We start from the raw sequence: 14,837 nt of genomic DNA, 5'->3' as shown, positions 1-14,837 counted from the left end.
ACACAAGCGAAGCTACATTTTGCCCCCCACCCCCCGCGCGTACGGCCCTGGCCCCATACATGATCACATCATTACCCCCTATTGTGTCACATTTCTTCCCCCCTTCCATGGCACATCATTCCCCCACCCCCCCACCCGGACGGCCCTGGCCCCATCCATGATCACATCATTACCCCCTATTGACAATAAATTTTTGTAATAAATTTTTTTAAACACATCATTGATGCCGTGCTAAGCCTGAGCGCCTCTGCTCTGGCGCTAGTCAGTGTGTGCGCTAGCCTAGCGCTTTGCGCTTATGGGCGCTCATCTCATAATTTTTAATTAATTTTAAATCAAATGATCTCATATTAATTATTATAAAATAACATTCAAAATTCAATTCGGACCTACCCTAACAAGTCCTGACCTGTCCTGTCCTGACCACGTCTCCTGCTGAGTGCCAGTGTGCGTCTGACTCTGATCTGAATCATCTGATCTAATCTTACTGGCGGGCGCGGCTGCCTGTGTCTGTCTGACTCAGACACAATCAGTCAGCTCGAGCCTCGCCTATGGTACCTGCGCTACCCGCCACCGCGGAGCCGCTCTTACACCAGTCACACCCCCTGTGCAGGTGACTTGAGGCAGCCTGAGCCTAATGAATGCCTATCTGTGAAACTTTCTGTTGTGTACTGTTGCCCTGACTACGACGAGCGCCGCGGCCGCCGGCCGACACACGCAGGCTGGGGGCGGGCGGGTTCACTGACGACGGCGGCGCTGCAGCCGCTTGGTCTGCCTTATGGTAGCGCCGGCCCTGATCCTGAGGATAGTAACATTTCACCAATGGCACAAGTTTGGGAGCAAGTCAACACCTGCCAGGATTAAAGGTGTTGTCTCATTTTAGGCATTTATCATGTAGAGAAATTGAATACAAGGCACTTACTAATGTATTGTGATTGTCCATATTGCCTCCTTTGCTGGCTGGATTCATTTTTTAATCAAATTATACCAGAAGTTACGACCACCCTGCAATCCAGCAGTGGCGGTCGTGCTCGCACACCATAGGAAAAGGTATCAGCCTCTCTGGTGGCCAAGACCACTGGAGTACACACACGCCGGTGTTTTTTCCTATAGTGTGCAAGCACAACCACCAATGCTGAATTACAGGGTGGTTGTAAACACTGCATAATGTGATGGAGAAATTAATCTAGCCAGCAAAGGAAGCAATATAGACCATCACAATACAATAGTAAGTGCCTGGTATTAGCTTTATCTACAAAATAAATGTCATTTGCTGAAGTGAGAGACAACCCCTTTCAAGGTAGTTAAAATGCACCAAAATTATTCTTATTATTTTAGTAAGAATGTGCCATTGAATTTTTTACTATTCCTCATCATGGCCATGGTGATTGAAATGTTTCAAAATGTTTCAAAATCTTCTGTCTTCTGTATTAAAACAAGGTCTTTGTAGATTGTCAGCATAGGAATCAATGGCCTCAAAGTGTCCAGTACTGGTTAAGGCCTCATGCACACGACCGTATTTTGTTTCTGTGTCCGATCCGTTTTTTTTAGGATAGGATGCGGACCCATTCATTTCAATGGGTCCGCAAAAAACGCGGACAGCACACTGTGTGCTGTCCGCATCAGTATGTCCGTTCCGTTGCTCTGCAAAAAAAATAGTGCATGTCCTATTTTTTTCTAGTTTGCGGAGAAGGATAGGCATTATTACAATGGATCCGCAAAAAAAAGGATGCCATACGGAACGTCATCAGTTTTTTTTGCAGATCCGCAATTTGCGGACCGCAAAACACATACGGTCGTGTGCATGTAGCCTTATACAGAATCATCAAGGGAAATGTTTGCATCATATAGAAAAATCTCATGCCGACATCAGCTATAGCTATATACCCTAGATGAGCACTCTTAGAAGCCTGTGTCCTTTGGAGGAGAGATGCTGGGTCATGCCGGGGGACGCTACCGTGCCACTATTCAGACGTTTGGGGGCTCTGTGTTAATGCTGCATAATTAACATTAAGAAGACGTTTTAAACCTGACAGATGTTATATCTCCTCATACGGTAGCAGAACATCCATTAATTACTCAGAGTACTAATGAAATAAAGTGTCATTGGTAAATGCGAGAAGCTGTTGAGAATGGCGAGAAAGTGCTTGGAAGTTCATCTTTACTTTCCTAAAGTACATATACATACAGTAAAAATCTTACTTCTGTTTACACAGGCAAATATCTATCTATCCATCTCATATCTATCTGTCTATTTCTCTATCTATTTGTCTCTCTCTGTGTATATCTATCTATCTATCTGCAACGGGCGGCCCCCCAGGGCGATCGGGTCCCAGTGTTTAGGAATGCCAAGTGGTATGTTGTGGTCCTAATAGTTTGTGTCATTGTGCTCCTACCTGGATACTGTCACTCTCCGGGGTGAGGCTAAGTAGCAACAAAGGAGTTGTAGTTGGTGGAGTAAGTAGAGTCCAGGCTTGGTAAAGTTTAACGGTTTTACTTGAACAACCTTGCAATAATCTTGTGTCATCCAAACGATATTTGATCTTTCTCTTGGCTCCAGCAGGCTAAGGGTAAACTGTCAGGTACACCTGAGTACTTTGCTTTATCTCTGCACTGCTGTGCTAATCTCTGGCTTAGGTCTGGTTCCTATCAGCTTCAGCTGCTGTTTCTTATGAGTGATGTATTCTGTGACCTGTTTTGCTGAGTAGGGTGTCTTTTGCTAAGTTTTGCCTCTCAGAGGTACTAGATCCTTTTATATCTCAGGAGTGGGCTGCTCTCTGAGCTACTTTCCCAAAGCTGCTGCAGCAATGAGGGGAAAACACTCCCACTGCACAATGCTGCTTCGCTCTCTCACTCCAACTCTCAACTCCCTCACAGCTTCCTGCAACCCCTCCCTTGGTAGGAAACGGGTCTAGCCCACTTCTGCCCAAAAGTGTGTGTGGGGGGGGGGGGGGGGTGATGGAATTGTAAGTTCCATTATGACTAAAGATTTCTGCCAGATACACTGCCACATGTAACAAAATGACACTTTGCTGGTGGTGAAAACCAATACAATGGCGGAAAAAGGCTAACAATAGGAATGTAGGAGTAATAGTGTCCCTCTGGGCCACTACATATCTATCTATCTATCTATCTATCCTATCTATCTATCTATCTATCTATCTATATCCAAAAAAGGCCAAGGCAGCACTCAAATATCCGTGAAAAACAGAGGGTGTTTTACTAACCCATGTGGTAACAGCAACGTTTCAGCTCACTCCATGGGGCCTTTATCAAGCCATGGCTTGACAAAGGCTCCATGGAGTGAGCTGAAACGTTGCTGTTACCACATGGGTTAATAAAACACCCTCTGTTTTTCACTGATATTTTAGTGCTGCCTTGGCCTTTTTTGGATATATCTAACAAGACCGGGTCCGTGGTCTGCTTCAAGGTATTACACCAGCTCAGATTTGTGTGCTGCTCTTCAACTTTTTTAATACATATCTATCTATCTATCTATCTATCTATCTATCTACCAGAGGAACCCGAAGCAATTCAATAGAATAATGGCCAGAAGGCTTTATTCTCTCACATCAACACACTGTTTCATTCCTGTCATAGGACCCTTTGCAAGGCGTCAAGGCTTGAAAAAGTTGAGATGACAGAGGTGAAACTTTGCATTGACATGAGAAAATAAAGCTTTCTGGACGTTATTCTATTGAAGTGCTCCAGGTTCTTCTTTTATATCACAAGGATTTCGGTCTGGATCCTATACGCTTGCGCCTTTATTCATTGTGGATTAGGCAGTGGCTGAGGGACAGGCAACAGAGGGTTGTATTCAATGGAGTATATTCAGACCAAGGTCTTGTTACCAGTGGGGTACCTCAGGGATCTGTTCTGGGACCCATATTGTTTAATATCTTTATCAGCGAAATTGCAGAAGGCCTCGATGGTAAGGTGTGTCTTTTTGCTGATGACACAAAGATTTGTAACAGGGTTGATGTTCCTGGAGGGATACACCAAATGGAAAAGGATTTAGGAAAACTAGAGGAATGGTCAAAAATATGGCAACTAAAATTTAATGTTTATAAGTGCAAGATAATGCACCTGGGGCGTAAAAACCCAAGATCAGAATATAAAATCAGTGATACAGTCCTAACCTCAGTATCTGAGGAAAGGGACTTAGGGGTCATTATTTCAGAAGACTTAAAGGTAGGCAGACAATGTCATAGTGCAGCAGGAAATGCCAGCAGAATGCTTGGGTGTATAGGGAGAGGCATTACCAGTAGAAAGAGGGAGGCGCTCATGCCGCTCTACAGAGCACTAGGGAGACCTCATCTGGAGTATTGTGCTCAGTACTGGAGACCATATCTCCAGAAGGATATTGATACTTTGGAGAGAGTTCAGAGAAGAGCTACTAAACTGGTACATGGATTGCAGGATAAAACTTACCAGGAAGGATTAAAGGACCTTAACATGTATAGCTTGGAAGAAAGACGAGACAGAGGGGATATGATAGAAACTTTTAAATACATAAAGGGAATCAACAAGGTAAAAGAGGAGAGAATATTTAAAAGAAGAAAAACTGCTACAAGAGGACATAGTTTTAAATTAGAGGGGCAAAGGTTTAAAAGTAATATAAGGAAGTATTACTTTACTGAGAGAGTAGTGGATGCATGGAATAGCCTTCCTGCAGAAGTGGTAGCTGCAAATACAGTGAAGGGGTTTAAGCATGCATGGGATAGGCATAAGGCCATCCTTCATATAAGATAGGGCCAGGGGCTATCCATAGTATTCAGTATATTGGGCAGACTAGATGGGCCAAATGGTTCTTATCTGCCGACACATTCTATGTTTCTATGTCTTGGTAAAAGAGTGCTGCTTTATTCCTCTGCCAACCCCTCCCTCTCCTTTTTGATTGACAGGATGAGATTCCTGCATAGTTATCTCACCTGGCCCTTTCAGTCTAGGACAGGCATCCTCAAACTGCGGCCCTCCAGCTGTTGTAAAACTACAACTCCCACAATGTCCTGCTGTAGGCTGATACCTGTAGGCTGTTCGGGCATGCTGGGAGTTGTAGTTTTGCAACAGCTAGAGGGCCACAGTTTGAGGATGCCTGGTATAGGAGACAGAGGGGCAGGCAGAGTGAGAAAGAGGAGCAAGGGTGCACTTAAGTGCACTTAACTGCTCATTTGCATGTGGAATTAAAATGCTTTAATCCAGAATGAGGCAAAGGATTGCTAAGGGAAAGTTATGAGCTAGCCCTACAAGACACTGTGTCTGGTTTGTCAATGAATTTCATGATGACAGACTCCCAATATTATTTGGATTTCTGCTATCCCACTGATAAGGGCATAGTCCTTCATCAGGTCTACCATATTGTTTACCAGGCACGGCACCATACTGGTAGTTGTGGTTGTGTTTGGTACTGCAGCTCACTTAGATCTGGACTCAGCTGCAGTATCAGACACAGCCACAACTACATGTATGGCGCTATGCTTGAATCGGATGCCATACACAGTCTACCCCTATGCCCCTTTCATTCCAATCAGCAGGGTTGCAAGGAGTTGGACCACTGCCAACTAAATATTGACAGCCTATTATTATTATTATTATTTATTATTAAACGCCATTCATTCCATAGCGCTGTGCATATGAGAAGAGGTATACATACATAATACAGACAATTGCACTAAGCATGAACAGGTGACGTTACAAACTGGTACAGAAGGAGAGAGGGTCCTGCCCGTGAGGGCTTACAATCTACATGGTATGGGAGAAGGACACAGTAGGTGAGGGTGAAGCTGGTCATGGCGGTATAGAGGCAGCAGGGTCACTGGTTGTAGGCTTGTCTGAAGAAGTGGGTTTTCAGGTTTCCTTTGAAGGATTCCACTCTAGGTGAGAGTCTGATATGTTGGGGTAGCGAGTTCCAGAGTATGGGGGATGCATGGGAGAAATCTTGAAGTCGATTGTGGGAAGAGCCGATAAGAGGAGAGAAGGAGGTCTTGTGAGGATCGGAGAGTGCGTGTGGGGGTGTATCGGGAAAGTAGCTCAGAGATGTAGGGAGGGGACAGGTTATGGACGGCCTTGTATGTATTTGTTAGTACTTTGAAGTGAATTCACTGGGCAATGGGGAGCCAGTGAAGGGATTCCACGGATCGTTTACGAAAGTCCCAGAAAACTTCTTGAAAGGGGTGGTATCAACTGGAACATTAGTGACATATTGCTAGGAGATGCCAGCAATATTAGATAGGTGCAGGTCCCAACTCTGTAGAACAAAGCTTCCAAAGAGAACTAGAGCATACTGCGAATGTGCGGCCGCCCTCCATTCCCATCTATGGGAGTGTCAAAATAGCCGAGCTCGAGCGGTGGAACAGTTGATGCGCTTCCGTTGACGCCCTCTCCATTCATTCATTTTTGCTCGGTTATTTTCAGCCCTGCCATAGAAATGCAGCTGTGCATGTGTGGCGCACTCGATCGTTCCTAGAGGTGGGACCCGAACCTATCTGACATTGGTACCATATCTTAGCGATATGCCACCAATGCTCCAGGTGAGACGACCTCTTTAATGATCATTCTAGAACTGTTTCCCCTTCTCCTACAATACATATTAGATTTATGTGAATGTTAGCAATAATCCCCTAACAATTCCCCTCTCAGATATGTATATAATAATATACGGCAAGTTTTGTGTAACACGGAGCACGCTGTGTTGGCATACAAGAGTGGAAATGTAACATCGGCATAAATCCTCTCCGTCACTAAAGCTGTCTCAGATAAAATACAATATATATCTCTACTTACCAATCCAAGGCACAAGATGAAGAGGAATACAGAGGAATATTTCATACAGGAGGCTGCCGAAAACATTCATCAACCCAGTGATGAAATGTCAAGGGGATATGAGAGTGTTCTTTCTACCTACGTTTAAAATTATTAATATTTTTGCAGAATTTTTTTTTTATGTACAACTCGGCGGCCGATGTGACCTTTTACAAAGGAAACTTCAGCAAATGCAGAAAAGGAGTCCTCAACTTATAGCAGATAGCACACTGTGTGCTAATGCAACCCGACAGCCCGCGCCGGCAAGGGAAGCCTCAAAGATCATAGTCTGATTGAAGGGATTATAGCTGAAGAAGAGATTGTAGACCATAGCAGGCAAAACTCCCAGGTATTCACATACTAAGTGGTTGGAAGGAGGGGGACTGATCGAGCATATGGTCCTGGTGCCATAAGGGATGCCAAAAGCCACTCATCCTTGGTAAGGGTAAAAGGTTAGAGCAGCAACTTTGTTAAAGCGTTTGTCTCCGTTCAGCAAATAGTTATCATGTAGAGAAAGTTAATACAAGGCATTTACTAATGTATGGTGATTCTCCATATTGCCTCCTTCATTTTTCCATCACATGATGCACTGCTCGTTTCCCGACCACCCTGCAATCCATTAATGGTGGTCGTGCTTGCACACTATAGGAAAAAGCACTAGCCTATGTGCACTTCGAAGGTCCCAGCCACCAAAGAGGCCGGCCCTTGCTCATATAGTATGCAAGCACGACCACCACTGATGGATTGTAGGGTGGTCAAGACCATTGAAACAAATAGTGTATCATGTGATGGAAAAATGAATCCAGTAAGCAAGGGAAGCAATATGGATAACCACAATACACTAGTAAGTGCCTTGCATTAACTTCCTTTATTTGCTGAAGTGAGACCACCCCTTTAAGAAAATCCAATCCTAATGCTAATCTGCAAGGTTGTTCCAGAAGATGCACACACATATTATTTCGTGAAGGGGTACAGAATGGGTAAATAGAGGAGAAAGGTGCCCTATTAGATTAATTTGGCTCATGACACCACATCCAGTCTTGCATCTTCTGCATCCCCTTCTGTTAACCTTGTGCACAATCTCCCTTGTTTGCTGATGCTTTAGTAGCCATTGAGATGAAAAACCACGTAGAGGTCTCCAATCCTAACTAGAAATAGGATAGAGCCGGACCAGGCCCATTGTAACATAATGTTAATTCAAAAGATATGAGAATGAATAAACTTACACAGGCTAAGTGAATAAATCTATAACAAAGCGTGATTAAATATACGATAACACAAACAAATCACATACAGAATAATAAAAAGTAAATACACCATGGCTGTCTACCACGTTCTAACACATGCCCGACACCCCAAGATGTACAAGAGGTAGGGCAAATCCATACTAGCATCCTACCTAGGATGAAGTGCCTGGTAGAATCTTAATTATTTGTTAGTGCAGACCACACTTATTTTCATCACGTGTGCATCACGCATGTCTCTAAGATCACTCAGCACAATGGGGGGATGGGTACTACCTGTAACCCACCACGTTACAAGGCAAACTTGTAAACTTGTATTACACGGAGTATTTAACATAATGTAAAAGAGGGCAGAATTAAAGGGGACAGAACCAATCAGTACTTAAAAATACCCTTACAATACACAAAATGTTTAATTTAGCGGCTCACCCCCTTTCTTGCTCTGGATAAGGTGCTCTGACTTTATGACTCACACCGTCAACCTTAAATAATTAAATTATAGAGATAGACAGGCACACTTCATGTGGAGTAATTCAGAGATATTGGGTTTACATCATCCATGTATACATTTATTTGTAAATACGAATAGAAAATTTATAAATAGCCGGCATTTAAAATATAAATAAAATATACAAATGCTCCTCTGTTTGCTGTGTATGCAGCAAGCGGATTAGATTACCTCCTACACAGCAACCAATAAGGGACTACAAACAGGGTCTCTATCTGCTGCTTATATTTCTTCTCCTCTAATTGAATCCAGTTTTTAATGTTTTGTAGATATCAGAAAGCATTTTCAAAAAGATATACAGCTTATGTAATTATATTGTCTCTCTTTCTTTCCAGTATAATATAAAATGCAATGAGATATATGAACAGTTCCAAAGGATGTTCTGTGTTATTATATAATTATATATAGTTCACTAGTAGAAGGACCCGGCTTCGCACGGGTATATTTCATCTATTTCATTTAATGTTTGTTCTCCATAACAGTGACCTCTACAGCACCCCGGCCCTTTAACAGTGAACTCCACAGTTTGCCACCCCTTAACACGGACCCCCCCCCCCCACAGTGCCCGCCACTTTAAAATGGGACCTCCACAGCAGACCATCCCCTTAACTTTGACTTTCACAGCAGCCCGCCCCTTTAACAGCGAGTTTCAAAGCACTCCACTCCCTTGACTGTGACCTCCTCAGGCCCCCCCTTCCTTAACAGTGACCTCCACAATACCCCACTCCCTTAACAGTGACCTCACAGTACCCCGCTGCCTTTACAGTGACCTCTAAAGCAGTTGCCCCTTTAATACTGGCCCCTGCCGCCTTAACAGTGATCTCCACAGTGTCAGCCCCTTTAACAGTGACCTCCACAGCGGCCTGCCCCTTAACAGTAACATCCGCACTGAACGCCTCTTTAAGGACTCTTGCACACGACCGTATGGCTTTTTCAGTATTTTGCTGTCCGCAAAAAACGGGTCCGCAATAAATAAAGATGACGTCCGCGTGCATTCCGTTTTTTGCGGAATGGAACAGCTGGCCCCTGATAGAACAGTAGTATCCTTGTCCATTATGCGGACAATAATAGGACATGTTATATCTTTGAACGGAACGGAAAAACGGAAATACGGAAGGCATATGGATACCTTCCATTTTTTTTGCAGATCCATTGAAATGAATGGTTCCGTATATGGTCCGTATATGGAGCGTAAACGGGAAAAAAAGCCTTATAAGAGGCCTTACAGTGACCTCCACAGTGCCCGCCCCGTTAACAGTGACCTCCACAGCGCCATTCCCCTTTAATGCTAGGGCTACACGATGACAATTTTTATAATAATAGGCTATGGTGTTGCCCTGCGACATGTGACAAACTGTGACTGCGACACGACAGTCGTAAGAAATCCAACCAAGATAGATTTTTCTGCGGCTGTCGCGTCGCAGTCGCAGCACGTCACATGTCGCAGTGCGACACCACAGACTTTCATTATAAAAATTGTCGCGCGACACATGTAGCAGTGCAGTTGTGCCCTATGTGTCGTGCGACTTTTACTCTCATTTACTCTCCAAGGGCCTTGTGGTTATTGGGTAAGGTGCCTTTATTTGCTTCTAGCTGATTTCAGTGGCAAAAAAATATATAAAAAATAAAAATTGGAATCTACTGCAGCCCGGTGAAACATCCCCAACAGCAATATACATGGCTTATTTTAGTACATCAACTGCCCATGCTATTGAAAGAATAGGCCATATACTGAACACTTTTGTGAGAATTTTTTCTTATTATTGCATTTGGTCTTTATTAAAAATGTCCAGCAAATTCTGAGATACAAGAGTTAAAAAAAAGTCTGTCTGCAAGCTATGACTTTGTGTTGAATCCCGTCATCCGACTGCTCATGTGTAGTTCTTATCTCCGATCTCCTCACCTCATACTCAATTCTTATCAAGCTTGGGGATCGGAATGAGGGGCAAAAATACGGTTGTGTGCATGGGCCTAATACGAGTGTCCTGGCGGAGGGACCTAAAGTAAAGTATGATGTTTATTTATTTATTTTTTAGCTTTTGCGTATTAAGTGCTTTCTTATTCTTTGCTTCTTTTTTTTTTTTTTTTTTTTTTTCATACAACAATATTTATTTAATTTTATTACTGCTTCACAAAGCGAAAATTTGCCAGAAACATTTAATTGATTTGATTTACTAAGAGATTTCCCAGAACAGATTAATCTTCCGGTGACTCTGCGCAGTCATCTGAACGGCAATGTGCGCGTTTGCAGGTCGCTCCGTACTAAAACAAGTCTGTATTATTATTTTTTTCTTTGCCTTGTCTAGGAGAGAATGTGGACTGTAATTTGGGATCGTCTAGGAAACAGACAGAAAAGGAAGACTGCGGACATTATGAAATAATAGTCCCTCATCTTTTGAATGGTGAACAGTGGAAGCCGATAGGTACCATCTTTCCCAAGGTTAGATTTCTATTTTGTGCCCCTGTGAGATGATGCTTTGAGCTGCACAATGGAGAATGAAAAGGGAACATTGGAAACGGCAGAATTATATGTTTTGCTAAGAATGTAAGGGACAGAAACAATTCCGACCGTTCTCGGTGCCCAGCGCCCAACGTATAATTCAGTGTGAGACATTCTTTGAGTTCTTCCAGATGATGTCTGTTACCTTGTATCCAGGTTCACTCCATTTACACTCATTACCTCACAGTGCAGCACAGACATGGAGCGAGAGGACACTCCGTATTTTATAGGAGTTATTTTATCTCTCAAGGTCGGACTGTTTACCCACGTTTCCGGAATACTTGCAGACTTCTGCTATAGCATCGTTAGCAAAAGAAGACCCATTACCCCTCCTGACATGTCTGGTTTAGTAACTACTTGCATTCCTCACAAAATAACAATTCTGCAAAGTTTATTCCTATAACTCTGTGTTGTGTCAGTCCTCTGTTATTACTACTAGAAGTTTATGAATGAATTTCGAGCAGTTTGCAACAATGATCCATTTGGGTGTTAAAGGGGTTGTCTCACCTCCGTATTTCAATCCTCCGTGCACGGCTCCCGGGCACTTCCTGAGCTGTAGTGGGGGTGGTGCCTCTGCTGTGAGCGTGATGCAACAGTCTAGAATAATATATTCCTGCCCCTTGCCTGTACGCGTGCGCTCCTGAAGCTGCTAGTGCATCAGAATCACTAGCAGTCTCACGGGAACAGACCCAGTACAGATCATGACAACCAATGATAAGAGGGTTGAGCGATCTGTTTCTTATAGGAAAGTGGAGATCGAGAGGTGGCCAGGAACGGTCCAGTGCGCCCTCGCTCCATCAATTTTATCTTCATTTTCCATTCATTCTTGTGGAACACGTAAAGGGTTAACAAAGTTTGTAAAATCAGTTTTGTATACCTTGAGGGGTGTAGTTTCTACAATGGGGTCGTTTATGGGGGTATCCACTTATGTAAGCCTCACAAAGTGACTTCAGACCTGAACTGGTCCTTAAAAAGTGGGTTTTGGAAAAAATTTTGAAAAATTTCAAGATTTGCTTCCAAACTTCTAAGGCTACTTTCACACTAGCGTTCGGGTGTCCGCTCGTGCGCACCGTTTGAAGGGGCTCACGAGCGGCCCCGAACGCATCCGTCTGGCCCCAATGCATTCTCAGTGGAGGCGGATCCACTGAGAATGCATCCGCCTGCCAGCGTTCAGCCTCCGCTCCGCTCAGTGAGCGGACACCTGAACGCTGCTTGCAGCGTTCGGGTGTCCGCCTGGCCGTGCGGAGGCGAGCGGATCCGTCCACACTTACAATGTAAGTCAATGGGGACGGATCCGCTTGAAGATGACACAATATGGCTCAATCTTCAAGCGGATCCGTTCCCCATTGACTTTCAATGGAAAGTCTGAACGGATCCGCTCAGACAACTTTCACACTTAGAAAATTTTCTACGTTTTAATGCAGACGCATCTGTTCTGAACGGATGCGAACGTCTGCATTATCGGAGCGGATCCGTCTGATGAAACATCAGACGGATCCGCTCCGAACGCTAGTGTGAAAGTAGCCTAAGCCTTCTAACGTCCCCAAAAAATAAAATGTCATTTTCAAAATGATCCAAACATGAAGTAGACATATGGGGAATGTAAAGTGATTACTATTTTTGGAGGTATTACTATCTATTATAAAAGTAGAGAAATTGAAATTTGCTAATTGTTCAAAATTTTTTATATTTTTTATGAATAAAAATGTTTATTTTTTTTACTCATTTTTACCACTGTCATGAAGTACGATAGTAAAAGCGTTTTAAAGCTATTACCACATAAAGTGACACATGTCAGATTTGCAAAAAATGACCTGGGCAGGAGGGTGAAAACTGGCCCGGGGTTAAGAAGTTAATTCAGGATAGATTAATAACTTTTTGGAAATTTGCAGGTAATGGCATCAGTAGCTCAGCAAGACCTAAAGTAATAGAAACTCAATGAATGGAGTATTGGTTTGGTAGAATACGAATTGCTAAACTGATTGCAATCTGTTTTGATGATAAACTATCATACTTACACATAAAGACCCAGATTTACTAATATGTCTGTGCCTAAAATCTGTCTAAAAAGTGGCACAAATTGGCACAACTAGAGTTTATACAATTGTCACTGTGTGGGGTCTCCATGGCTGACATAAATGGGAGCACTGTGGCTACAGTATGGAGCCATTGTTATGTGGGTGCATTTTGCCAATTTTCCAAAACATTCTTCAGCTTTATTGGGGGTCCCAGTGACTACTCGCTCATTAGTATGGTGCACTGTTAGGCCTCTTTCACACAAGAGTGTCCGGATTAGGTCCGGATGCGTCCCGGTGCATTGCGGCAAACCCGTGCGAGTAGGTACGCAATTGCAGTCAGTTTTGACTGCGATTGCGTTCCGTTGTTCAGTTTTAATGCGTTTTGCACGCTCGTGATAAAAAACTGAATGTGGTATCCAGACCCGAACTTCTTCACAGAAGTTCGGGCTTGGGTTAGGTGTTGTGTAGATTGTATTATTTCCCCTTATAACATGGTTATAAGGGAAAATAATAGCATTCTGAATACAGAATGCATAGTACAATAGGGCTGGAGGGGTTAAAAAATAATAATAATTTAACTCACCTTAATCCACTTGTTCGCGCAGCTGGCATCTCTTCTGTCTTCATATGTGAGGAAAAGGACCTTTGATCGTCACTACGCTCATCACATGGTCCATCACATGATCCATCACCATGGTGATGGATCATGTGATGAGCGTAGTGACGTCATCAAAGTCCTTTTCCTCACAGATGAAGACAGAAGAGATGTCGGCTGCGCGAACAAGTGGATTAAGGTGAGTTAAAAAAAAATATATATATTTTTTTTTTAACTCTTCCAGCCCTATTTTACTTAGCATTCTGTATTCAGAATGCTATTATTTTCCCTTATAACCATGTTATAAGGGAAAATAATAAAGATCGGGTCCCCATCCCGATCGTCACCTAGCAACCATACGTGAAAATCGCACCGCATCCGCACTTGCTTGCGGATGCTTGCGATTTTCACGCAACCCCATTCATTTCTATGGGGCCTGCGTTACGTAAAAAACGCACAAAGAGGAGCATGCTGCGATTTTCACGCAACGCACAAGTGATGCGGGAAAATCACAGCTCGTGTGCACAGCCCCATAGAAATGAATGGGTCAGGATTCAGTGCGGGTGCAATGCGTTCAACTCACGTGATCTCATCTCGCCCGTGTGAAAGGGGCCTTACACTAACATGCTGGCGACACAACTGTTGGCACCTCAGGGCAATGGTGTCTCTCCAGGAGTGCACCTAGCCATTCTGCTGCCTGAGGTGAAAACTGAAACGCCCGGCTCAGGCAGTGGGATAATGATCACACCAGCCTCTGATAGGCTACAAGAACTAGGACTAAAGCCTATTAGAGGAAAAAAATGACACTTTCGGGAATGGAAATAACTATAGCAATCTCTGTGCAACTGAAAACTAATGCTGGGAGATTTCGGCTCTGAAGCTGTAAAATTGTAAATGCAGCTCTGGAGTATAACAAAGGCTGTAACTCAGGATCTGTACAAGACAAGTAAAGCAATGCATTTACAAAGTTACTTAATTTTTTATGTAAAGTGAAGCAGTAAGGGTATTTTCACATGTTATGGTTATTGCATCTTGTGAAAAACCCTAACATGCTGTGCATCGGTAAACATACATTTTAGGCTACTTTCACACAGGCGTTTTGGTTTCTGTTTGTGAGATCCGTTCAAGGATCTCACAAGCAGTCCAAAACAGATCAGTTTTGCCCTAATGCATT

At 43.3% G+C, this 14,837-nt stretch overlaps 1 protein-coding gene across 1 annotated transcript in view; it reads left to right on the top strand.

Moving 5' to 3' along the window:
- Positions 1 to 14,837, top strand: part of ADAM12 (ADAM metallopeptidase domain 12) — a 583,999-nt gene that overhangs the window by 63,983 nt on the left and 505,179 nt on the right. The window contains exon 2 of the mRNA XM_040437739.1: positions 10,857 to 10,990. Coding sequence (XP_040293673.1) covers positions 10,857 to 10,990 — 134 coding nt within the window. The remainder of the gene's footprint in view (positions 1 to 10,856; positions 10,991 to 14,837) is intronic.

The sequence above is a fragment of the Bufo bufo genome, chromosome 6 (assembly GCF_905171765.1).
Source record: "Bufo bufo chromosome 6, aBufBuf1.1, whole genome shotgun sequence".
Lineage (NCBI taxonomy): Eukaryota > Metazoa > Chordata > Amphibia > Anura > Bufonidae > Bufo > Bufo bufo.
Note: the sequence above shows the minus strand (reverse complement) of the source record. Positions and strands in the feature narration are given on the sequence as shown.